Raw genomic sequence first — 27,451 nt, forward strand, 5'->3', positions numbered from 1 at the left:
GGAGAAAGGATGCAGTGTAAAGCAGGCAGGAATACAGCAGCAGCCTGAGCCGAGACGCAGATACACAATGCAGCTAAGCCCGAGCCGCTGATCACCACTGGGCCCCAATGGAGAAAGGCTGTAGTGTAAAGCATGGGGGTGTGCAGAGCAGACGTGAGACGGGGGTCCTGTGCGGTGACTAGTGGCGCCTCCCCGGCTGACGGCCTTCTGATTAGGGGAGGTCCTGATGACTATACGTGGCCCGGGCGGTTCACATCTGGAGAAGATCGGGTGAAACGTTCATTTATAAGAAATGAGTTTTTGCTGACTTACAATAAAACCTCGGCGGCTCTTCTGGAGGGCGAGTTACCCGTCAGCTAGAGCTCTCTGCGGTCAGCCGAATCTGAAGAGGCATTGGCCTCAGCGGTCTATCATCTGGAGACGTCATGTGACCGGGAGACGTCATGTGACCGGGAGCCGCCAAGGTTTTATCTCATCTGTAAACGACACCACACAGCCACCGACTCGTGGCATCATCATCATCATCATACCGGAGGGCAGGCCTGTGGAGTCGGAGTCGTGGAGTCGGAGCTCATTTTGGTGGCGTCAGAGTTGGAGTCGGTATAAAATGGACCGACTCCGACTCCTAAAATATATAATAAATTGGGTACAGTAGTTCAATGCAGAATGTGCTGAATATTTTTTCATAGGAATTTGGGAAAGTTATGAAATGTCCTATAAATGGCTGTTCTATTCCTGATCTAAGGCTACATTCACACACAGCGTTTTTCCTGCGTTTTTTGAGGATACGTTTTTCAGCTGCAAAAGCCGATCAGCTTTTTAAAAAACCGCATCACCTAAAAGGTTTTTGCGCTCATAATGTTTTCAATAGCAAAAGCAGATTAGAAATCTGCTCTATCTATATATCCATTTATCCATATCTGTCTATCCATATCATATCTGTACCAAAAAGAATGAAAGCCGGGTAGCATACAGACTAACACTCCTTTTTTTTAGCACCAGTCAGGTACACCTCATAGCTGCCCAAAAGGACTCCCAGGACAGGCATTGCTCGTCTTCAGTAACATCAACATCAACTGATAGTTGGAATAAATAGACTGCATTCATCACCACATCTTCTTAAGGTACAGGCTTTATTTTCAAGTGTAGGGGTGTGCAGTATGAGGTTCTGCAGCAGCTGAGGTGTGCAGTATGAGATTCTGCGGAACAGTATGAGGTTCTGCCCCCCCCAGGTTTGATCCTGGATACGCCCATAGTGCGAATGTAGCCTGAGGATCTAGCCTTTGTCTTAGCCGAGATAAGTCATAGTGTTGTTTATATATATATATATATATATATATACAGTACAGACCAAAGCTTGGACACACCTTCTCATTCAAAGAGTTTTCTTTATTTTCATGACTATGAAAATTGTAGATTCACACTGAAGGCATCAAAACTATGAATTACCACATGTGGAATTATATAATTAACAAAAAAGTGTGAAACAACTGAAAATATGTCTTCTATTCTAGGTTCTTCACAGTATTCACCTTTTGCTTTGATTACTGCTTTGCACACTCTTGGCATTCTCTTGATGAGCTTCAAGAGGTAGTCACTGGAAATGGTCTTCCACCAGTCTTGATGGAGTTCCCAGAGATGCTTAGCACTTGTCGTCCCTTTTGCCTTCACTCTGCGGTCCAGCTCACCCCAAACCATCTCGATTGGGTTCAGGTCTGGTGACTGTGGAGGCCAGGTCATCTGGCGTAGCACCCCATCACTCTCCTTCTTGGTCACATAGCCCTTACACAGCCTGGAGGTGTGTTTGAGGCCATTGTCCTGCTGGAAAATAAATGATGGTCCAACTAAACGCAAACCGGATGGAATAGCATGCCGCTGCAAGATGCTGTGGTAGCCATGCTGGTTCAGTATGCCTTCAATTTTGAAGAAATCCCCAACAGAATGCCAAGAGTGTGCAAAGCAGTAATCAAAGCAAAAGGTGGCTACTGTGAAGAACCGAGAATGTAAGACATATTTTCAGTTGTTTCACACTTTTTTGTTAATTATATAATTCCACATGTGATAATTCATAGTTTGATGCCATCAGAGTGAATCTATAATAATAAATTTTATTTCTATAGCGCCGACATATTCCGCAGCACTTTACATTTCAGAGGGGATTTGTACAGACAATAGACATTACAGCATAACAATAATCACATAGATTATAACAGATACCAAGAGGAATGAGGGTCCTGCTCGCAAGCTTACAGACTATGAGGAAAGAGGGAGACACGAAAGGTGGGTGGTAACAGTTGCCCTGATTGTATGGACCAGCCATAATGTTAAGTGTGTAACAGTACAGACACAGAGGGCTAATGGATGCATAAAGCATGTGGGAACATGATGCGGGGAACCTGGTTATGGTAAAACTTTTGGCTGTGCCACACAGGGATAGATTAGGTTAATGTGTTGAGGCGATAGGCCAGTCTGAATAAATGCGTTTTCAGGGCACGCTTAAAATTGTGGACTAATCGTATTGACCTGGGAAGTGCATTACAAAGAATTGGCGCAGCACGTGTAAAGTCTTGGAGACGGGAGTGGGAGGTTCTGACTATTGAGGATGCTAATCTCAGGTCATCAGCAGAATGGAGGGCGCGGGTAGGGTGGTATACTGAAACAAGGGAGGAGATGTAGGGTGGTGCTGAGCCATGGAGGGCTTTGTGTGTGAGGGTAATAAGTTTATACTGAATTCTGGAGTGGATGGGTAGCCAGTGTAATGACTGGCACAAGGTAGAGGCATCGGTGTAACGATTGGTGAGGAATATGATTCTGTCTGCAGCATTAAGGACGGATTTGAGAGGGGAGAGTTTGGTAAGAGGGAGACCGATTAGAAGAGAGTTACAATAGTCGAGACGAGAATGAATAAGAGAAACAGTAAGAGTTTTTGTGGAGTCAAAAGTAAGAAAAGGTCGAATTCTAGAAATGTTTTTGAGGTGCAGATGACAAGAGCGAGCAAGTGATCGAATGTGGGGAGCAAAGGAAAGCTCGGAATCAAGTATGACCCCAAGACAGCGGGCCTGTTGCTGGGGAGTAATAGTGGAACCACACACAGAAATGGCAATGTCGGGTATAGGTGCATTAGTAGAGGGAGGAAACACAAGGAGTTCAGTCTTTGACAGGTTCAGTTTCAGATATAGTGAGGACATGATGTTAGACACAGCGTTTAGACAATCGCCGGTGTTTTCTAGAAAGGCAGGTGTGATGTCAGGAGAAGTGTATAATTGGGTGTCATCAGCATAGAGATGGTACTGGAAACCAAATCTACTGATTGTTTGACCAATAGGGGCAGTGTACAAGGAGAAGAAGAGGGGGCCTAGAACCGATCCTTGAGGAACCCCAACAGTAAGGGGAAGGTGAGAGGAGGAGGAACCGGCAAAAGATACAGTAAAGGAGCGGTCAGAGAGATAGGAGGAGAACCAGGAGAGAACGGTGTCCTTGAGGCCAATGGAACGGAGCATAGTGAGGAGGAGCTGATGATCCACAGTGTCGAATGCTGCAGAGATATCCAAGAGAATTAGCATGGAGTAATGACCATTAGATTTAGCTGTTAGTAGATCATTAGAGACTTTAGTGAGGGCAGTTTCAGTAGAGTGTAAAGAGCAGAAACCGGATTGGAGTGGGTCGAGAAGAGAGTTATCAAAGAGGTAGCGGATCAGACGGGAGTGGACCAGGCGTTCCAGGAGTTTAGAGATGAAGGGAAGATTAGAGACAGGTCTATAGTTAGCGGCACAGTTTTGGACGAGGGATGGTTTTTTAAGTAGTGGATGTATGATGGCATGCTTAAATGAGGAAGGAAAGATACCAAAAGACAGAGAGAGGTTAAATATTTTAGTTAGGTGAGGGGTGACAGCAGAGGAAAGGGACTGGAGGAGATGTGACGGAATAGGGTCACTGGTGCAAGTGGTTGGGCGAGAAGATGCAAGGAGCCTGCTTACAATTTTCATAGTCATGAAAACAAACAAAACTCTTTGAATGAGGTGTGTCCAAAATAATCGATATTACAAAGTGTTTTACATATTTACAATTGATTACAATTTTTTGTGTTCTAAAGTTGTATTCCAATAAATATATATTATGTTCTATCTAAATATCTTGATTATTGTATCATAAAAACGATTTAATGTCTGATGTTCACATTGTACTACAATACATTTTTCACTTAAATATAAGCAATATATGTGGGAGTCGTGGGGTCGGTGTAAGGGAAATTGAGGAGTCGGAGTCGCAGGTTTGGCTTACCAACTCCACAGCCCTGCCGGAGGGGGAAGACACCACACAGCCACCGACCCGCAGCATCATCATCATACCGGAGGGGGAGGACACCACACAGCCACTGACCCGCGGCATCATCATCATACCGGAGGGGGAGGACACCACACAGCCACCGACCCGCAGCATCATCATCATACCGGAGGGGGAGGACACCACACAGCCACTGACCCGCGGCATCATCATCATACCGGAGGGAGAGGACACCACACAGCCACCGACCCGCAGCATCATTATCATACCGGAGGGGGGGACACCACACAGCCACCAACCCAGAGCATCATCATCATACCGGAAGGGAAGGACACCACACAGCCACCGACCTGCAGCATCATCATCATACCAGAGGGGGGGGGACACCACACAGCCACCAACCCGCAGCATCATCATCATATCGGAGGGGGGGACACCACACAGCCACCGACCCACGGCATCATCATCATACTGGAGGGGGTGGACACCACACAGCCACTGACCCGCGGCATCATCATCATTCTGGAGGGGGAGGACACCACACAGCCACCGACCCACGGCATCATCATCATACCGGAGGGGGGAGGACACCACACAGCCACCGACCCGCGGCATGATCATCATCATACCAGAGGTAGGAAGACAACACACAGCCACCGGCCCGCGGCATGATCATCATCATACTGGAGGGGGGAGGACACCACACAGCCACCGACCCGCGGCATCATCATCATACCGGAGGGGGGAGGACACCACACAGCCACCGACCCGCGACATCATCTTCATACCGGAGGGGGAGGACACCACACAGCCCACCGACCCGTGGCATCATCATCATCATCATCATACCGGAGGGGGGAGGACACCACACAGCCACCGACCCACGGCATCATCATCATACCGTAGGGGGGAGGACACCACACAGCCACCGACCCGCGACATCATCATACCGGAGGGGGGAGGACAACACACAGCCACTGACCCACGGCATCATCATACCGGAGGGGGGGACACCACACAGCCACCAAACCACGGCATCATCATACCGGAAGGGGGGAGGGACACCACACAGCCAACGACCCGCGGCATCATCATCATACCGGAGGGAGGAGGACACCACACAGCCACCGACCCGCGGCATCATCATCACCATACTGGAGGGAGAAGGACACCACACAGCCAACGACCGGCGGCATCATCATCATCATACTGGAGGCAGAAGGACACCAAACAGCCACCAACCCGCAGCATTATCATCATCATACCAGAGGAAGGGAGACACCACACAGCCACTGACCCGCAGCATCATCATCATCATACCGGAGGGAGAAGGACACCACACAGCCACCGACCAGCATCATCACCATCATCATCATACTGGAGGGGGGAGACACCACACAGCCACCGACCCGCAGCATCATCATCATACCGGAGGGGGGTGGACACCACACAGCCACCGACCCGCATCATCATCATCATAACGGAGGGGGGAGGACACCACACAGCCACCGACCCGAGGCATCATCATCATCATCATACCGGATGGTGAGGACACCACACAGCCACCGACCCGCGGCATCATCGCATCATCATACCGGAGGGGGGGACACCACACAGCCACCGACCTGCGGCATCATCATCATACCGGAGGGAGGAGGACACCACACAGCCACCGACCCGCGGCACCATCATCATCATACCGGGGGGGGGGGGGGACACCACACAGCCACCGACCCGCGGCATCATCATCACCATACCGGAGGGAGGAGGACACCACACAGCCACCGACCGGCGGCATAATCATCATCATCATACTGGAGGGAGGAGGACACCAAACAGCCACCAACCCGCAGCATTATCATCATCATACCAGAGGGAGGGAGACACCACACAGCCACTGACCCGCAGCATCATCATCATCATACCAGAGGGAGGGAGACACCACACAGCCACCGACCCGCAGCATCAGCAACATACCGGAGGGGGGTGGACACCACACAGCCACCGACTCGCATCATCATCATCATCATACTGGAGGGGGGAGGACACCACACAGCCACCGACCCGCATCATCATCATCATCATACCGAATGGGGAGGACACCACACAGCCACCGACCCGCGGCATCATCAGCATCATCATACCGGAGGGGTAGGACACCACAAAGCCACCAACCCGCATCATCATCATCATCATACCGGAGGGGGGAGACACCACACAGCCACCGACCCGCAGCATCATCATCGTCGTCATACCGGAGGGGGGAGACACCACACAGCCACCGACCCGCAGCATCATCATCATACCGGAGGGGGAGGACACCACACAGCCACCGACCCGCAGCATCATCATCATACCAGAGGGGGGGACACCACACAGCCACCAACCCGCAGCATCATCATCATACCGGAGGGGGGGGACACACCACACAGCCACCGACCCACGGCATCAACACCATACTGGAGAGGGTGGACACCACACAGCCACCGACCTGCGGCTTCATCATCATCATCATCATACCGGAGGTCGAGGACACCACACAGCCACCGACCCACAGCATCATCATCATACCGGAGGGGGGAGGACACCACACAACCACCGACCCGCGGCATGATCATCATCATACCGGAGGGAGGAGGACAACACACAGCCACCGACCCGCGGCATGATCATCATCATACCGGAGGGGGAGGACACCACACAGCCATCGAACCGCGACATCATCATAATCATACCGGAGGGAGAAGGACACCACACAGCCACCAACCCGCAGCATCATCATCTTACCGGAGGGATGAGGACACCACACAGCCACCGACCTACGGCATCATCATCATACCGGAGGGGGAGGACACCACACAGCCACCGACCCGCGGCATGATCATCATCATACTGGAGGGAGGAGGACAACACACAGCCACCGACCCGCGGCATGATCATCAAACCGGAGGGGGAGGACGCCACACAGCCACCGACCCGCGACATCATCATCATCATACCAGGGGAAGAGTCTTGAGGAGATCATTTGCATATTCCCAGTGCCTTCTGGGATAAGTGAAGAGTCTCCGCGAGCTCAACGATCACTGGGTTTTGGCCGTTGCAGCTGAAAAGAGGAAATCGGAGAAACCAGGGGAAGAGTCTTGAGGAGATCATTTGCATATTCCCAGTGCCTTCTGGGATAAGTGAAGAGTCTCCGCGAGCGCAACGATCACTGGGTTTTGGCCGTTGCAGCTGAAAAGAGGAAATCGGAGAAACCAGGGGAAGAGTCTTGAGGAGTACATTTGCATATTCCCAGTGCCTTCTGGGATAAGTGAAGAGTCTCCGCGAGCGCAACGATCACTGGGTTTTGGCCGTTGCAGCTGAAAAGAGGAAATCGCGCGAATTTTGGCTCATCTTTCATCTTTTTAAGAAATCTCAAGATGGAAGAGGCCAGGAGCCATTTGGTGAGCTGCATTTCTTGCTACATGTTCACAGATTTACCAGTGGAAAAGCCAAACTTCACATGCCACAAATGCAAGCTTGTGTCCCTGTTGGAGGAAAAGTTGCAAAATCTCGAAGAGAGGTTAGCTACGTTGAAGATCATTAAGGAAGGTGAAGAGTTCTTGGACAGAGCAGAATTATCTCTTCATGTTACAGAAAGAGAAGACATTCGAAGTGCACCTGAAGAAACAGAGGAATGGAGACATGTGACCCAGAGAAGCAGGAGGATCAGGAGGCAGTCAGCACCCATACTGCTCAGAAACCAGTACCAGGCTCTCACGCAGGAAAACGATGAAGAAATACATCAGGATAAGACTTTGCCAACAAACAGCAACCTTGTACGCCTTCAGAGTCCTCCTGGATGGAGAAAGAAAAATGTTGTGAAGAAGAAACGGAGAGTGGTGGTCATGGGGGATTCCCTGTTGAGAGGAACAGAGGCCGCTATCTGCAGACCGGATATAACTTCAAGAGAAATGTGCTGTCTTCCAGGTGCAAAAATTAAAGATGTGTCTGACAGGATATCAGGACTCTTCAGACCTACAGATGACTACCCATTCCTGCTACTACATGTGGGGACAAATGACACCGCAAGAAACGACCTGGAAACCATCTGCAGAGACTTTGAAGACTTAGGCAAGAAAGTGAAAGAACTGGGAGCGCAGGTGGTCTTCTCTTCCATCCTCCCAGTGGATGGCCATGGAACAAGGAGGTGGAATAAGATTCTGCAGGTGAACAACTGGCTACGTCGATGGTGCCGTCAGCAACGATTTGGATTTCTGGATCACGGAGTGAACTACTTATACGATGGACTACTTGCTAGAGATGGGGTGCACCTTACGAAGACTGGAAAGCAGGTATTTGGAAGTCGCCTTGCTACACTTGTAAGGAGAGCTTTAAACTAGAACAACATGGGAAGGGAAGCAAAAGACCAGAAAAAGCCATACATCTGAAAAATGCTATTGAGAACTCTGCTATTAGAAGTGGAAAGGAAGAACAAAGACGAAAGAATCTAATTAAAAAAAATATTGGAGAAGGAGAAACCAATCACAAACTAAAATGTTTCTATACTAATGCACAAAGCATGGGCAACAAACAAGGAGAATTGGAACTACTAACACAGGAAAAGAAATATGATGTCATTGGAATCACTGAAACTTGGTGGGACAATACACATGATTGGAATACAAGACTAGAAGGATACAACTTATTTGCAAGAAACAGACTTGATAAACGAGGAGGGGGTGTCGCATTGTATGTTAGAAATGCGTATATCTGCACAGAGATTGAAGCTTCAGAGACTGGGAGTTCTGTGGAAACTGTTTGGGTAAGAATACAAGGACAGAACAATGGAAAGGACACCATTGTAGGCATTTACTACAGGCCGCCTGTGCAAGCTGAAGATATGGATGAACTCTTTATGCATCAAATGGCCAAGTTCTCCAAAAAATATGACATAGTTGTCATGGGAGATTTCAACTATCCAGACATTTGTTGGGAATCTCTCTCAGGCAAAACTAACAGGTCAAGGAAATTCTTATCCTCTCTTGCTGACAACTTTATCTTCCAAAAGGTAAAGGAGAAAACAAGGGGAACTGCTACCTTGGATCTAATCCTTATAAACAGGGAGGAAATGGTTGAGGAGGTAAAAGTGGCTGGGACCCTAGGAGGTAGCGACCATGCTATTTTAGAATTTTGGATAACTAGAGGCGGAAGACCTGTGAAGACTCAGACGTCAAGGTTAGATTTCAGAAAGGCAGATTTTAAGGGATTCAGAAAGAGAATTGGAGGGATCCAATGGCTGGATATCCTTAAAGACAAAAATGTCCAGGAAGGATGGGAAATCTTGAAAAATGAAATTCTCAAAGCACAGTTGTTAACAATTCCGAAAAGAGGGAAGAATAGGAAGCATTTAAGGAAACCAGGATGGATGAACACAGAACTTAAGCACATGCTAAAAAGGAAGCAAAAAATGTTTATAAAATGGAAAGAAGGAGGCATATCTAAAGAAGAATATAATGCTGTCTGCAGAACCTGCAAGGCACAAATCAGATTATCTAAAGCTGAAAATGAATTGAGGCTTGCAAGAGATGTCAAAAGCAATAATAAAGGATTTTGGGGATATGTCAAAAGTAAAAGAAAAGTCAAAGATGCTATAGGATTTTTACAGGATGAAAATGATGAAATGGTAAGACAGGATGTTGAGAAGGCTGAACTTTTAAATTCCTATTTTGCATCTGTTTTCTCTCAGAAAGGAAATGTAACATCAACTGTTATTCACTGTCCTATTAAGGGAATAGAAGAATCCAGGATATCTATAAACAGAAAGATAGTGAGGAAACACTTAGCTAACCTAAATGTATTCAAGTCTCCAGGTCCAGATGAATTACACCCCAGAGTACTGAAGGAGATAGCAGAAGAAATTTTTGAACCCCTCTCCATAATCTTTGAAAATTCTTGGAGAACAGGAGAAGTGCCAGAAGACTGGAGAAGAGCAAATGTTGTTCCTATCTTCAAAAAGGGGAAGAAGGTGGACCCAGGCAACTATAGGCCGGTGAGTCTGACTTCTATACCAGGAAAGATCTTTGAACAAATTATTAAACAACATGTATGTCAATACCTGGATAAGAATGAAGTGATTAAACAGAGTCAGCATGGGTTTGTAACTAATAAGTCATGTCAGACTAATTTAATTTCCTTCTATGATGGTATTACTGATTGGGTGGATCAAGGAAATGCTGTAGATATAGTATATCTTGACTTCAGCAAAGCATTTGACAAAGTCTCTCATACAATCCTTATTGAAAAAATGACTAAGTATGGAATGGACAAGGCAACTGTTAGGTGGATTCATAACTGGCTTAGTGATCGGACCCAAAGAGTGGTCGTAAATGGCTGCACATCCAGTTGGAAGAATGTCTCAAGTGGGGTACCACAGGGCTCTGTCCTGGGCCCTGTATTGTTCAACATCTTTATCAACGATTTAGATGAAGGAATTGAGGGTAAACTGATTAAATTTGCTGATGACACAAAGCTAGGAGGGATAGCTAATACTAGAGAAGAGAGAGAGAGGATTCAAAAAGATTTAAATAAACTGGAGAAGTGGGCAGCAACTAACAGAATGGTTTTTAACAGGGAGAAATGCAAAGTACTACATCTGGGCAATAAAAATGAAAAAAGCATATATAGAATGGGAGGAATAGGGCTAAGTGACAGCACATGTGAAAAAGACTTGGGTATACTAATAGATCACAGGCTGAATATGAGTCAACAGTGTGATGCAGCAGCAAAAAAGGCAAATGCAATTCTAGGATGTATTAACAGAAGCATACAGTCTAGATCACGTGAAGTCATTATTTCCCTCTACTCCTCTTCGGTCAGACCTCATCTGGAATATTGTGTCCAATTTTGGGCACCACATTTTAAAAAAGACATCAACAAACTGGAGCAAGTTCAGAAAAGAGCGACCAGAATGGTGACCGGTCTGCAAACCCTGTCTTATGAGGAAAGGTTGCAGGATTTGGGAATGTTTAGTTTGCAAAAGAGAAGACTGAGAGGAGACTTAATAGCTGTCTACAAATATCTAAAGGGCTGTCACATTGTAGAAGGATCAACTTTATTCTCATTTGCACAAGGAAAGACTAGAAGCAATGGGATGAAGCTGAATGGGAGGAGACACAGATTAGATATTAGAAAAAACTTTTTGACAGTTAGAGTGATCAATGAGTGGAACAGGCTGCCATGAGAAGTGGTGAGTTCTCCTTCAATGGAAGTCTTCAAACAGAGGCTGGACAGACATCTAACTGGGATGATTTAGCGAATCCTGCTTTGAGCAGGGGGTTGGACCAGATGGCCCAGGAGGTCCCTTCCAACTCTACGATTCTATGATTCTATGATACCGGAGGGGGAGGACACCACACAGCCCACCGACCCGTGGCATCACCATCATACCGTAGGGGGAGGACACCACACAGCCACCGACCCGCGGCATGATCATCATCATACCGGAGGGAGGAGGACATCACACAGCCACCGACCCGCGGCATGATCATCATCATCATACCGGAAGGGGGGACACCACACAGCCACCGACCCACGGCATCATCATTATCATATTGGAGGGGGAGTGACACCACACGGCAACCGACCCACAACACCATCATCGTACCTGGCCTCTGCCGCTCCCCCTCACACCCTGGCCTCTGTCACTCCTCTCACACCCCGGTCTCTGCCGCTCCCCTCACATTTCGGCCTCTGCTGCTCTCCTCATACCCTGGCCTCTGCTGCTCCCCTCAATTCCCGGCCTCTGCCGATCCCCTCATACCCAGGCCTCTGCCGCTCCCCACACATCCCGGCCTCTGCCACTCCCCTCATACTCTGGCCTCTGCCGCTCCCCTCACATCCCGGCCTCTGCTGCCCTCCTCATACCCTGGCCTCTGCCGCTCCCCTCATACTCTGGCCTCTGCCGCTCCCCTCACATCCCGGCCTCTGCTGCTCCCCTCATACTCTGGCCTCTGCCGCTCCCCTCACATCTCGGCCTGTGCTGCTCTCCTCATACCCCGGCCTCTGCCGCTTCTCTCATACCTCGCCCTCTGACGCTGACCCAAATCCCTTCCAATTCCAAATTACAGGTTCAGATGAATTACTCCCCAGAGTACTGAAGGAGATAGCAGAAGAAATTTTTGAACCCCTCTCCATAATCTTTGAAAATTCTTGGAGAACAGGAGAAGTCCCAGAAGACTGGAGAAGAGCAAATGTTGTTCCTATCTTCAAAAAGAGTAAGAAGATGGACCCAGGCAACTATAGGCCGGTGAGTCTGACTTCTATACCAGGAAAGATCTTTGAACAAATTATTAAACAACATGTATGTCAGTACCTGGATAAGAATGAAGTGATTAAACAGAGTCAGCATGGGTTTGTAACTAATAAGTCATGTCAGACTAACTTAATTTCCTTTTATGACAGAATCACTGACTGGGTGGATCAGGGAAATGCTGTAGATATATTATATCTATGGTATGGACAAGGCAACTGTTAGGTGGATTCATAACTGGCTTAGTGATCGGACCCTAAGAGAGGTCGTAAATGGCTGCACATCCAGTTGGAAGAATGTCTCAAGTGGGATACCACAGGGCTCTGTCCTGGGACCTGTATTGTTCAATATCTTTATCAGCGATTTAGATGAAGGAATTGAGGGTAAACTGATTAAATTTGTTGATGACACAAAGCTAGGAGGGATAGCTAATACTAGAGAAGAGAGAGAGGATTCAAAAAGGTACAAATACACTGGAGCAGTGGGCAGCAACTAACAGAATGGTTTTTAACAGGGAGAAATGCAAAGTACTACATCTGGGTAATAAAAATGAAAAAAGCATATACAGAATGGGAGGAAAAGGGCTAAGCAACAGCACATGTGAAAAAGACTTAGGTATACTAATAGATCACAGACTGAATATGAGTCAACAGTGTGATGCAGCAGCAAAAAAGGCAAATGCAATTCTAGGATGTATTAACAGAAGCATACAGTCTAGATCACGTGAAGTCATTATTTCCCTCTACTCCTCTTTGGTCAGACCTCATCTGGAATACTGTGTCCAGTTTTGGGCACCACATTTAAAAAAAGACATCAAGAAACTGGAGCAAGTTGAGAAAAGAGCGACCAGAATGGTGACCGGTCTGCAAACCCTGTCTTATGAGGAAAGGTTGCAGGATTTGGGAAGGTCTAGCTTGCAGAAGAGAAGACTGACAGGAGACTTAATAGCTGTCTACAAATATCTAAAGGGCTGTCACATTGTAGAAGGATCAACTTTATTCTCATTTGCACAAGGAAAGAATAGAAGCAATGGGATGAAACTGAATGGGAGGAGACACAGATTAGATATTAGAAAAAACGTTTTGACTGAGTGATCAATGAGTGGAACAGGCTGCCACGAGAGGTGGTGAGTTCTCCTTCAATGGAAGTCTTCAAACAGAGGCTGGACAGACATCTGTCTGGGATGATTTAGCGAATCCTGCTTTGAGCAGGGGGTTGGACCAGATGGCCCAGGAGGTCCCTTCCAACTCTACGATTCTATGATTCTATGACTAGACTGGGGAGAAGATAATTCAATAGAAGAAAACTTCATACAGTTCATAAATATTAAATACAAGACAATGCTGAGAGCTGGCGTGGTAAGAATACTTCTTTGCACATCATAGAAAATGCATAATAGGTAAAAATACATAATATACATAGATAATTAAATGCACAGAGAAACCCTGAGTCCAGCCTGCTGCAATGTGCCCCCTGACGCGCGTTTCGAGATCTTTTCCTCAGAAGGCGGCACATTGCAGCAGGTTGGACAGGTTGGACTCTGGGTGACTGTACATTTTTAGACATGGTTCAATAAAAATTCTATTTTAATAATTTATTGGAGGATTTTTTTCTCTTTGGTTTTCTCTGTCTTCACACAGAGGCTGGACAGACATCTGACTGGGATGATTTAGTGAATCCTACTTTGAGCAGGGGGTTGGACCAGATGGCCCAGGAGGTCCCGATGACCCAGGAGGTCCCGATGGCCCAGCAGGTCCCGATGGCCCAGGAGGTCCCTTCCAACTCTACTATTCTATGATACTCTCCCAAATTCCCCCGATCCTCCCTTGCCCCAGCTGCCCCCTCTCCTCCCATATTTAATTTCCCGTCATATCTCGGCTCCCACACCTTCTCTCGTTTCCCACCCCTGGTACCGAAATCTGATTCCTCCTGTTCCTTTCTTGCGTCAGCCCTGGCCCCTGTATCCTCTCATATCCCAGCTACTCCCAAACCCTGGCTCCCTCGTTCCTTCAGGATTCCGCCTCCATGGCTCACTTCATACCCCGGTCCTCTCTGATTCTTCTATATCCTGGCAGATACTGGGACAGCGGGATACGATGGGACAGAAGTAACATAGAACCATTGGCGCATGCCTGCATAATGCCGCTGGTCAAAGGACCAGCGGAGGGCCACCGATCGCAGGACCAACGGAGGGCCACCGATCGCAGGACCAGCGGAAGACCACCGATCGCAGGACCAACGGAGGGCCACCGATCGCAGGACCAGCGGAAGACCACCGATCGCAGGACCAACGGAGGGCCACCGATCGTAGGGTCAGCGGAGGGCCACCGATCGTAGGGTCAGCGGAAGACCACCGATCGCAGGACCAACGGAGGGCCACCGATCGCAGGACCAGCGGAAGACCACCGATCGCAGGACCAATGGAGGGCCACCGATCGCAGGACCAGCGGAAGACCACCGATCGCAGGACCAATGGAGGGCCACCGATCGCAGGACCAACGGAGGGCCACCGATCACAGGACCAGCGGAGGGCCACCGATCGTAGGGTCAGCGGAGGGCCACCGATCGTAGGGTCAGCGGAGGGCCACCGATCCCAGGACCAGCAGAGGGCCACCGATCGCAGGACCAGCGGAGGGCCACCGATCGTAGGGTCAGCGGAGGGCCACCGATCACAGGACCAGAGGAGGGCCACCGATCACAGGACCAGCAGAGGGCCACCGATCACAGGACCAGCGGAGGGCCACCGATCGTAGGGTCAGCGGAGGGCCACCGATCACAGGACCAGCGGAGGGACACTGATCGTAGGGTCAGCGGAGGGCCACCGATCACAGGACCAGCGGAGGGCCACCGATCGTAGGGTCAGCGGAGGGCCACCGATCCTTGGCACGGGGGGCCACCGATCCTGGGCACAGGGGGCCGTCAGCTGGTCCTGAGGCTGCATCGTTGGGATAGCTTCCCCTCGTCCGGTCACTTTTCTCAAGGAGATGATACCTGACATCAGATGTTGGCAGTGCTGCGCTCACTGATGCACTCAGTGCTGCGTCCAGTGATTGGCTTCATGCTCAGGACTGATTCGCCGCCATCACAGTCTCTCCGGAGTGTCAGGATTCTGGTCTGAAGATTCAATGTGCAAATTAAAGGGACGTCCTAAATCCTGTAAAAATATTATAAAAGCGTCAGAATATTGTATTTGCGCTCCCGCAGCATTTCCTATCACCCACAGTGACGCTGCACACCAGTGATCCGCGCAGGCAGTGGCCGCAGGGTCGGAGAAGCCTAATATCCAGACAGCAGGACCTGATCATGTAAGGAATCTGATTGGCCATCAGGGAAGTGATTGTCGACCAGGAGTGACCTGATTGGTTGAGCTGCACAGAAGGAGCCAATCAGATCCTCCAAAGATGAGAAAACTTATCTGATTGATTAGCAACAACTAGAGTTGAGCGACTTTTGGTTTTTTAGGGTCGAGTTTCGTTTCGTGAAACCCGACTTTTCCAAAAGTCGGGTCGAGCAAGATCGTCCAATTATAGGGAAAAGTCGGGGTCGTCCCGAAACACGAAACCCAATGTAAGTCAATGGGGAATAAAAGTCGGCAGTGAGAGGAGGACAGGAAACACACCTACAGTGCCCATTTGAATGCCAAAACCATAAATTCTTCTTACTTAAGCTTGTCAACCTTAATTAACTTCATAATACAAGTTACGCACTGAAAAATGGGGGTTATTTGGCTACAGTTGTGGGGGGGAGGGCTGGCTGCAGGTTTTCATGTGCCCTGGGCGAAAGAGCGCCCCTTTAACACATACCACAACTCATCATGCTCCGATACGGCAGAGAAATAGCGGTATAGTACAATGAAAAATACCTCACTTTTTACATCTCATGACGAGGCCCATCTATTTCTCCATACAGAATCATTGGTCCCATATAATGTTTGAAACAGTATATGATGAGCTCCACATAATGCTACAGTATATGTTGGTCCCCATGGATGAAGCTCCACTGTCTTATGGGCCCAAATAATGCTCCAAACATAATGGGCCCCATTTCTAATGCTCTAGTGTATAATGGGCCCTGTAAATGCTGCTCCAGTGTCTGATGTCCACCTTTGGAATGTTCCAGTGTATGGTGGGCCCCATCTATCATTCTCCAGAGTATAGTGCTCCCCAAAAATTGCTGTCCCAACATTGAAAACAATCAAATAAGTCTCCTCGCTAGGGAATCCCTGTACTAGTCTGGACTCCTCGTCGTCCCCATCTTCCATCTCACTGCACAGTATTTCAACCTTGGAAGTGCTGTGATCCTGGGCAAGCAGGGGGGGCCCACTCGTTGGCGACGGCACTGGCACAGGGCCCCTGATAGTATGGTGGTGTGTCTGATGGCGGGTGGGCCGAACCTGCACTTTCATCTGCAGCTTCCTCTTTGTCACCGTGTAAGATGGAACTGTATATGGGAAGGGTAACCTGAGTTTCATCAGGGTCAGATTCAGGTCGTGTAGCGTGCGAGGGGAATGTAGTGGTCTGGGTCAATGTACCAGCAGATTCATCGAGCAGTGGCTGGGCATCAGTGCACTTGTGTCTCCCCCAGGAGTACGGTCGCCACAGTGGCATTACCTTCCTCCTAGGGAGTGTGATGTCATGCTTGGGAGCAACGAAGGATCTCTCTAGCAGGTTAACTGATTGGGCGGCGTTATTCCCACGAGTCATGACCCTCCAAACAGCGTTCATGAAGGCAAAGTGTTTGTTTTACGTGGGCAGTATGGTTGCAAAGCTGAACCTTAAAGGAATGTCCAGAAGGGCACCACCAGGAGTGGAGCCTACGGTTAAATTCGACTCCACCTGGGAAACCTCAACCATACCAGCTACAGAACAGATGCACACATTGCAAGCTTAATTCCGTTAACGAACGAGACTCCGTCATGCCCCGCGGTCCGAGTCCGGCTTACTAGAGGGACACGTGAGGCTCTGGCACATGAGATTGGCCAATAACTGGTGTGTCATGCCCTTACATGTCCGTGGCTGCATGTGCGCCACACTGAAAAGGCCAGCGTTTGTCGCTTACAGGTGCAGATAACCCGCTGAACAACGTTAGTGATGGGGATCACTGATTACAATTATTACCCGCGAACGATGATTTCCCAGTAAGTGCAGGTCAACCGCAGTTCCGGAATTAGGCCTAACCGTCATTCCTGAAAAAATGAAAAACTTACGTGTGCAAACCACAGGTGCTGTAGCTTGCTTAACAGCTCGCCAGCCGTTCTCACGCCCAGTATGGATTACATGTGATTGCACAAAGGTGAGAAAGGGTACCGTATCCCCGGATAACATGTATGGATAGCGTACACATTCAAAAGATATGTCTATACATCAGGAGGCAGGCTCAGACGGTGTTAGGCCCAGTATGGATTGCACGTGATTGCACAAAGGTTAGAAAGGGTACCGTATCCCCAGATAACATGTACAGTCATATGCAAAAGTTTGGGCACCCCTATTAATGTTAACCTTTTTTTCTTTCTAACAATTTTGGTTTTTGCAACAGCTATTTCAGTTTCATATATCTAATAACTGATGGACTCAGTAATATTTTTGGATTCAAATGAGGTTTATTGTAGTAACAGAAAATGGGCAATCTGCATTTAATCAAAATTTGGCTGGTGCAAAAGTATGGGCACCCTTATCATTTTCTTGATTTGAACTCTCCTAACTACTTTTTACTGACTTCCTGAAGCACTAAATTGGTTTTGTAACCTCATTGAGCTTTGAACTTCATAGCCAGGTGCATCAAATCATGAGAAAAGGTATTTAAAGTGGCCACTTGCAAGTAGTTCTCCTATTTGATTCTCCTATGAAGAGTGGCATCATGGGCTCCTCAAAACAACTCTCAAATGATCTGAAAACAAAGATTATTCAACATAGCTTTTCAGGGGAAGGATACAAAAAGTTGTCTCAGAGATTTAACCTGTCAGTTTCCACTGTGAGGACCATAGTAAGGAAATGGAAGAACACAGGTACAGTTCTTGTTAAGCCCAGAAGTGGCAAGCCAAGAAATATATCAGAAAGGCAGAGAAGAAGAATGGTGAGAACAGTCAAGGACAATCCACAGACCACCTCCAAAGACCTGCAGCATCATCTTGCTGCAGATGGTGTCACTGTGCATCGGTCAACAATACAGCGCATGCATAACGCCTTTTTGTATGACCAAACAACTCAATCTTTGTTTCATCAGTCCACAGGACCTTCTTCCAAAATGTAACTGGCTTGTCCCAATGTGCTTTTGCAGACCTCAGGCGACTCTGTTTGTGGCGTGCTTGCAGAAACGGCTTCTCTCGCATCACTCTCCCATACAGCTTCTCCTTGTGCAAAGTGCGCTGTATTGTTGACCGATGCACAGTGACACCATCTGCAGCAAGATGATGCTGCAGGTCTTTGGAGGTGGTCTGTGGATTGTCCTTGACTGTTCTCACCATTCTTCTTCTCTGCCTTTCTGATATTTTTCTTGGCCTGCCACTTCTGGGCTTAACAAGAACTGTACCTGTGTTCTTCCATTTCCTTACTATGTTCCTCACAGTGGAAACTGACTGGTTAAATCTCTGAGACAACTTTTTGTATCCTTCCCCTGAAAAGCTATGTTGAATAATCTTTGTTTTCAGATCATTTGAGAGTTGTTTTGAGGAGCCCATGATGCCACTCTTCATAGGAGAATCAAAGAGGAGAACTACTTGCAAGTGGCCACCTTAAATACCTTTTCTCATGATTTGATACACCTGGCTATGAAGTTCAAAGCTCAATGAGGTTACAAAAGCAATTTAGTGCTTCAGGAAGTCCGTAAAAAGTAGTTAGGAGTGTTCAAATCAAGAAAATGATAAGGGTGCCCATACTTTTGCACCAGCCAAATTTTGATTAAATGCAGATTGCCCATTTTCTGTTACTACAATAAACCTCATTTGAATCCAGAAATATAACTGAGTCCATCAGTTATTAGATATATGAAACTGAAATAGCTGTTGCAAAAACCAAAATTATAAAGAAAAAAGGTTAACATTAATAGGGGTGCCCAAACTTTTACATATGACTGTATGGATAGCGTACACATTCAAAATATATGTCTATACATCAGGAGGCAGGCTCAGACGGTGTCAGGCACAGTATGGATTTGACGGCCCAGATTACACAGCGGAGGAGCAGGGAGAGGTAAAGATTGCAAATGCTGGGGCCCTGCCCAAGCACGGGGGGCCCACTCGTGGGCGTCGGTACTGGCACTGGGCCCCTCATAGTACAGCGGTGTGTCTGACGGCGGGTGTGCGTGCACAGTCTTCGCTCCTTCTGGAGCAGGGCTGTTAACTCCGGATAATTTTTGAGGAAGCACTGCACCACCAGGTTCAAGGTGTGAGCCAAGCAAGGTATGTGGCTGAGTTTTGAAAGGGCTATGGCTGCCACAAAATTACGGCCGTTATCACTAACTACCTTGCCTGCCTCAAGATGTACACTGCCCAGCCATGACTCAGTTTGTCACTTCAAGTACTCGGCCAGCACCTCGGCGGTGTGTCTGTCGCCCAAACACATCATCTTCAACACAGCCTGCTGACGCTTTCCACTAGCTGCTCGATAGGGGGACACCTCGTGTGCAACAGTGGCAGCTGCAGATGGAGTGCTCGTACGACTGCGCTCTGTGGACGAGCTTTCGCTTCTGGAGGAGGAGGAGGAGGGTGGAACGCCTACAGCCAACTGTTTCCTATACCGTGGGCTAGGCAGCATTGTCCCACCACCGCTGTCCCCTGTGGACCCTGCATCCACCACATTAACCCAGTGCGCAGTGATAGACACGTAACGGCCCTGGCCATGCCGACTGGACCATGCATCAGTTGTGAGGTGCACCTTTCCGCTCACTGACTGCTTGAGTGCATGGACAATGCGGTCTTTCACATGATGGTGGAGGGCTGGGATGGCTTTGCGAGAGAAGTGGCGACTGGGTAGGTCATAGCGTGGTACTGCATAGGCCATGAGTTCGCGGAAAGCTGCGCTTTCCACCAACCGAAAGGGCATCATCTCAAACGAGATTAGTTTGGCAATGTGGGCGTTCAAACCCAGTGTACGCGGATGAGAGACTGAGTACTTTCTTGACCTACTCATAGTGTCTGGGAGGGTGAGCTGGACTTGAGAGCTGCATATGGTGGAAGGAGCGGTGGACAGGGCGGACTGAGAGAGGGTTGATGATGGTGATGGAGTTGGTGTTCTTTCTGATGGCCTAGAATCAGTCTTTCGTTGATATAACAGTGGGATTCCCTGACTGCTGTGGCCTTGCACCGACACCTCAACATTTGCTGCTGTGCTAACCGGTGGGCTTACAGTGGGGGAAACAATGTAGCGTTGCTGACTACCTTCTTTGTGATCAGTTGCACATGTGGCACTTGAGGTTTGGTGTTGTGTCCACGCTTGCAAGTGCATGCTGGTTAAATGTCTAAGCATGCAACTGGTATTCAAATTTTTCAGATTTTTCCCTCGGCTAAAGGTCTTTGCGCACTTCTTACAGATAACCTTGGTCTGATCATGAGGATTTTGTTCAAAAAAGTGCCACACTGCACTCTTCCTACTTTGGCAGACATTTTGCGGCCTAGCACGCTGTGATCTTTTGACCCTCTGGACAAGCTGTCCTGCAACTCTTTTGATGTTTGGAACCTGTCTTTGGAGTGCTCCGGGCCTGCCAGATAACAGCTGTTGCGATGTCGATGTCTGCTGTGGATGCTCCTCATCTGAGCTATTGGCAGCGGCACCCTCTTCCACCAATGGATGCCAATCTGGGTCAACAACGGGGTCATCCATCACCTCCTCTTCAATGTCATGTGCACCTTCCTCTGTGTCACCGTGTATGGTGGTATAGTGTGCGGGAAGGGGCACCTGAGTCTCATCAGGGTCAGAATCTGGCTCTGTACACTGCGAGGACAATGTAGTGCTCTGAGTGAATGTACCAGCAGAATCATCCATCAGCGGCTGTGCATCAGTGCACTCCATGTCAGATTCATCTTGGCCTGGGTAATTCACCATTTCACTTGATAATCCAGGCATGGTATGTGAAAACAGCTCCATGGAGTAATCAGTAGTATGGCCTGCGTCATCCTTCAATCTTGGTTGGGGTGAAGGACACAAGGAAAGGTGTGGTTCATGAACATGAGCCTCCAATGACGACTCAGTGCTTTTACTTTTTACAACTGAAGAAGAGGAGGCGATAGAGCTGGAGGCTGAGTCAGCAATGTAAGACAAAACTTTTTCCTGATGCTCTGGCTTTAAAAGCGGTTTGCCAACGCCTAGAAAACTAAGCGTTCGAGGCCTTATGTAGCCAGACGATGACGCAGGCTCAACACCTCCTGCATTCGGTCCAATTTTGCTCTTGCCACTACCATCAGATCCACCACCAACACCATCATTACCAGCTGCCAACCCCCGCCCAATTCCACGGCCTCTTCCACCAGCCTTCCTCATTTTTGGTAGAAATGTAGACAAAATCCAACAAACTATATAGTATGTAAAACAAGGTACAAGGTGTCTATAGGACAGGGGAGATTTTGAATTTCTGCAGACACTTGTGGACACTGGACACTTTTGGATTGTGTGAGGCCCACTGAATATCACAGCGCTATGTCACTGGCAGAAATTGGCTAGTGTATCACAAACTACAAGGTGTATGTAGAATTGGGCAGAATAGGAATCTCCCTAGAGTGTAGGTCTGTAAGAACGGAACAAGTCCTCCACTTATCCTTCCACAGTGACACACAGATAGCTTCACTGTGGCTGTGATAACAGCAGTTACACGGTACTGTGTGAGGAGCGTACACCGCTGTATGGTGTGAATAAATGCACGCTCAGCACCTCAGCAGGACAAAAAAAAAAAATTTGGATTTCTTTTAAAAAAGCAGTTTGCAGAGCAGTGGGTAAACAGCAATGCAGCTGTCAGGAAGCCTTAGAAGGCAGCCTAACAACCAACACCACTGATCCACCACTATATAGCCTCCCCTTGCACTGCACACACAGTGACTGGTGTGTTGTACAGGTACAATCGCTAGCAGCAGAAGCAGTTTTTTTGTCTTCTTCCCTGCCTAACGCTCTCCCTACAGAATCAGCAGCAGCTCTCCCTATACTGAGATCGGCAGAAGTAAGATGGCGGTCGGCGTGCACGCCCTTTTATACCCCCTGTGACGCCCACCAAAGCAAGCCAATCACTTGCATGCCCTCCTGAAAGATGGTGGTGACCCCTGCCTATGTCATCACGTTGCCCACAGTGTCCGTGGATCCTGATTGGCTGAAAAAGAGCGCAAAACAAACTTTTGAAACGCGACTTTGGCGCGTAAGTCGCCGACCTCATCCTAGGGTCGGGTTTCGTTTCATGAAACCCGACTTTGCCAAAAGTCGGCGACTTTTGAAATTTTTCAACTCGTTTCGCTCAACTCTAGCAACAACCAATCAAATTCCTGCTCTCATCTTCCAGGGCTGACGTGATCGGTTGCTAGTGACAACAGCCTGGAATCGTGCCGGGCATTACTGCAGTTGCACTCAGCAACCAATCAGATCACGCCCCCACTGGAAAGAGCATCCTCCGTGATGTGATGCCATGTGACCAGAGATGACCTCCCCCCGTGAACACATGCCGCCCAGTGGCCGGAGAACCACAACTCCCAGCATTCCCGCCCGCCGCGCCTCATACACGGAACGTCAGTTACCGGGAGCTGCACGGATGGGGATCCTGGTGACACCGCCTCTACGTCATCAGCTGCACCACGTGACCAGTCTGTGCAGCCTGGAATAGCGACCGAGCAGAAACTGCGGCGACGGCGGAACTGTGAGAAGGGACAGCGGCCGGCGGGTGACTGGAGGGGCCCCGGGAGGAGACAGGGGGCAAGAAAGCAGCCAGGGGCCCCAATAATTGACCAGAGGGACCCCGGGAGGAGACAGGGGGCAAGAAAGCAGCCAGGGGCCCCGACAATATAACAGAGGGACCCCGGGAGGAGACAGGGGGCAAGAAAGTAGCCAGGGGCCCCAATAATAGACCAGAGGGGCCCCGGGAGGAGACAGGGGGCAAGAAAGCAGCCAGGGGCCCCAATAATAGACCAGAGGGGCCCCGGGAGGAGACAGGGGGCAAGAAAGCAGCCAGGGGCCCCAATAATAGACCAGAGGGGCCCCGGGAGGAGACAGGGGGCAAGAAAGCAGCCAGGGGCCCCAATAATAGACCAGAGGGACCCCGGGAGGAGACAGGGGGCAAGAAAGCAGCCAGGGGCCCCAATAATAGACCAGAGGGACCCCGGGAGGAGACGGGGCAAGAAAGCAGCCAGGGGCCCCAATAATAGACCAGAGGGACCCCGGGAGGAGACAGGGGGCAAGAAAGCCGCCAGGGGCCCCAATAATAGACCAGAGGGGCCCCGGGAGCAGACAGGGGGCAAGAAAGCAGCCAGGGGCCCCGACAATATAACAGAGGGGCCCCGGGAGGAGAAAGTGGGCAAGAAAGCAGCCAGGGGCCCCGACAATATAACAGAGGGGCCCCAATAAGATAACACAGGGGCCCTTTGTGATAATAGTCACGTCTGGTCGTCATGGTGCCGTTGCCCCTCCCCCGGTAATAATAAGACATATAATAGATGGTGAGCCCCCCTCCCCCACCATGAGCCGCGTTGACCGCATAGAAGACCCTGACACATTCAGCTATGATGATTTCTTCCATCAGTACATGGCCGCCAACGCTCCGTGCCTCCTCTCCGCCCAGTTCTCCCGCACTTGGAGCAGCCGCCGCTCCTGGGTCACCGCCGATAACAAGCCCAACTGGGATCACCTGCTGCAGGTGTTCGGTACGTCCCGCGTGGCTCAGCCGCCCATAGACGGTACAGGACCATCAGACCAACCGCCATGTAGCATGGAGACAGGTGCCGGCCCCCAGCGCATCCCCTAATGGAGCCTGGGTGGGGGATTGTCCATGGGGGAGCAGATGTTTCGCCTTATTCTCCAGCACCTTGTGCCATTTCTGTCCAGTCGTTCCCCGGGGTTCGGCTCACACTAGTCATCACATGGAACGATTCCTTTATTTCTTCTATTTCAGGAGACGCCGTCGTTCCAGTGGCAAATTGTGATGTGAAGGAATACAACTCCAATCCTAAGGAGCCCCAGCCCCTCCGAGAATACATCGCCTACTGGAGGGACTACACCGAGAGTGGCCACCGCTCTGCCCTGGGCTGCTGCTACCTGAAGGACTGGCACATGAGGAGGTGCAAGGAGGCGGCACTGCCCACTACAGATGACATGCTTATTCTTCAATATCCTCCTCCCCCGGGAGTCGCGTCTGTCCTCCCCATCCCCGGGAGTCGCGTCTGTCCTCCCCGTCCCCGGGAGTCGCGTCTGTCCTCCCCGTCCCCGGGAGTCGCGTCTGTCCTCCCCGTCCCCGGGAGTCGCGTCTGTCCTCCCCGTCCCCGGGAGTCGCGTCTGTCCTCCCCGTCCCCGGGAGTCGCGTCTGTCCTCCCCGTCCCCGGGAGTCGCGTCTGTCCTCCCCGTCCCCGGGAGTCGCGTCTGTCCTCCCCGTCCCCGGGAGTCGCGTCTGTCCTCCCCGTCCCCGGGAGTCGCGTCTGTCCTCCCCGTCCCCGGGAGTCGCGTCTGTCCTCCCCGTCCCCGGGAGTCGCGTCTGTCCTCCCCGTCCCCGGGAGTCGCGTCTGTCCTCCCCGTGAGTCGCGTCTGTCCTCCCCGTGAGTCGCGTCTGTCCTCCCCGTGAGTCGCGTCTGTCCTCCCCGTGAGTCGCGTCTGTCCTCCCCGTGAGTCGCGTCTGTCCTCCCCGTGAGTCGCGTCTGTCCTCCCCGGGAGTCGCGTCTGTCCTCCCCGGGAGTCGCGTCTGTCCTCCCCGGGAGTCGCGTCTGTCCTCCCCGGGAGTCGCGTCTGTCCTCCCCGGGAGTCGCGTCTGTCCTCCCCGGGAGTCGCGTCTGTCCTCCCCGGGAGTCGCGTCTGTCCTCCCCGGGAGTCGCGTCTGTCGTCCCCGGGAGTCGCGTCTGTCCTCCCCGTCCCCGGGAGTCGCGTCTGTCCTCCCCGTCCCCGGGAGTCGCGTCTGTCCTCCCCGTCCCCGGGAGTCGCGTCTTTCCTCCCCGTCCCCGGGAGTCGCGTCTGTCCTCCTTCCTGTGTGGTGTCCCCTTCTCTCCAATAGTAAGGTCTGTCCATTTCTCCTCCCCCAGTGTTCTCTGTGTGACCCCTGCTTCTCTCTGCAGGGCGTTCCCGGATCAGGACGTGTATGAGACGCCACTTTATTTCTCCTCTGACTGGTTGAATGAATACTGGGACACCATCGGCGTGGACGATTACCGCTTTGTGTACATGGGCCCCGCCGGTTCCTGGTATGTACTGCAGCAGTGTGTGTCTGTACGCCCATCATTGTTCCATTAACAGCAGACATGAAGTGTGAGGTGTAAAACAATTATTTTGTTCTAGTAATGACCAAAAAAGCTTCTGTAATCACCTCATTATAATATTTACCTCTTTATATTTACCTCATTATCATATTTACCTCTTTATAATATCTGCCTCAGTATCACTGCCGCCTCATTTTAATACCGCAGTTTTGCTCCGCAAGTTCTGATATCGGTAACGTTTGCTTGGTGGTGTCGATGATGTTTGCTTGGCGGTGGTGGTTTGCTTGGCGATGTTGGTGGGGTTTGCTCATTGGTGATGTTATCTCGGCGGTGGTGTTTGCTCGGTGGTGTCGGTGACGTTTGCTCGGCGGTGTTTGCTCGGTGATGATGTTTGTGCGGCAGTGTTGGTGACGTTTGCTCGGTGGTGTCGGTGGGGTTTACTCGGCAGTGCTGGTGATGTTAGCTCGGCGGCGGTGTTTGCTTGGCAATGTCGGTGGGGTTTGCTCAGCGGTGGTGTTTGCTCGGTAGTGTCGGTGACGTTTGCTCGGCGGTGTTAGCTCAGCGGCGGTGTTTGCTCGGCAATGACATTTGTGCGGCGGTATCAGTGACATTTGCTCGGCGATGTCAGTGGGGTTTGCTCGGCAGTGCTGGTGATGTTAGCTCGTCGGCGGTGTTTGCTCGGCGATGACGTTTGTGCGGCAGTGTCGGTGATGTTTGCTCGGTGGTGTCGGTGGGGTTTACTCGGCAGTGCTGGTGATGTTAGCTCGGCGGCGGTGTTTGCTTGGCAATGTCGATGAGGTTTGCTCAGCGGTGGTGTTTGATCGGTAGTGTCGGTGACGTTTGCTCGGCGGTGTTAGCTCGGCGGCGGTGTTTGCTCGGCAATGACATTTGCTCGGCGATGTCAGTGGGGTTTGCTCGGCAGTGCTGGTGATGTTAGCTCGTCGGCGGTGTTTGCTCGGCGATGACGTTTGTGCGGCAGTGTCGGTGACGTTTGCTCGGTGGTGTCGGCGTGTTTTGCTTTTCTTTTTTTTTTTTTTTGCATGTTTCTTCTTCTATCATTCTTGTATCTGGACTGTGAGACACTCTTGCCGTTGCCCTCGTCCTGACCGCTCCGCTTTTTTCGGGGTCAGCTGCAGCCTCCGCTCCGGCGCTCCAGTCACTTATTCTCAGTCAGGGCAATGAGCAGAAGTGAGGAGGAGAGGACCCGGCCCAGAAAGACGCGCCAGCGTTATACACCTGCTGAGCGTGAAAGAGAGCGAACAGTGCGACTCGTGCCGCCGTGTAATGACTACACTGCCTTGCCTGCCGCTGTCCTCTTGTGCCATCAGTATGAAGATGACATGGTGGGACTGACATTGCTATCAGGGACACTACCCTATACACATTCTCCCCAGGCTGCCAGAGCGAAGCATTCCGCTGGTGCTACACAGCGTGTTTGGCAGCGGCACATCCAAGGATTGCTGTGTGCAGCTGCTACATCACACCTCAATGCAGATGCATGGCGGCACACAGCG

The 27,451-nt window shown here is 50.1% G+C and overlaps 2 protein-coding genes across 3 annotated transcripts in view; one reads left to right on the forward strand and one right to left on the reverse strand.

Annotated features, from left to right (window-relative positions):
• The window catches only part of LOC141053936 (synaptosomal-associated protein 47-like), a 73,482-nt gene extending 50,119 nt beyond the window's left edge, over positions 1–23,363 (reverse strand). The window contains exons 1-2 of one of the 2 annotated variants that reach the window (XM_073551104.1): positions 23,283–23,363; positions 15,566–15,728 (exon numbers count right to left, since the gene is read on the reverse strand). The gene's annotated coding sequence lies outside the window, so the exon portion shown is untranslated. The remainder of the gene's footprint in view (positions 1–15,565; positions 15,729–23,282) is intronic. The other variant, XM_073551105.1, reaches the window with a different exon arrangement.
• Positions 23,364–24,676: 1,313 nt separating this feature from the next.
• The window catches only part of LOC141053927 (uncharacterized), a 99,475-nt gene continuing 96,700 nt past the window's right edge, over positions 24,677–27,451 (forward strand). The window contains exons 1-2 of the mRNA XM_073551097.1: positions 24,677–24,815; positions 25,797–25,922. Coding sequence (XP_073407198.1) covers positions 25,856–25,922 — 67 coding nt within the window. The 5' untranslated portion in view covers positions 24,677–24,815; positions 25,797–25,855. The remainder of the gene's footprint in view (positions 24,816–25,796; positions 25,923–27,451) is intronic.

This window comes from Dendrobates tinctorius, unplaced genomic scaffold, assembly GCF_039654945.1.
Source record: "Dendrobates tinctorius isolate UK_male_01 unplaced genomic scaffold, ASM3965494v1 ptg000173l, whole genome shotgun sequence".
NCBI lineage: Eukaryota > Metazoa > Chordata > Amphibia > Anura > Dendrobatidae > Dendrobates > Dendrobates tinctorius.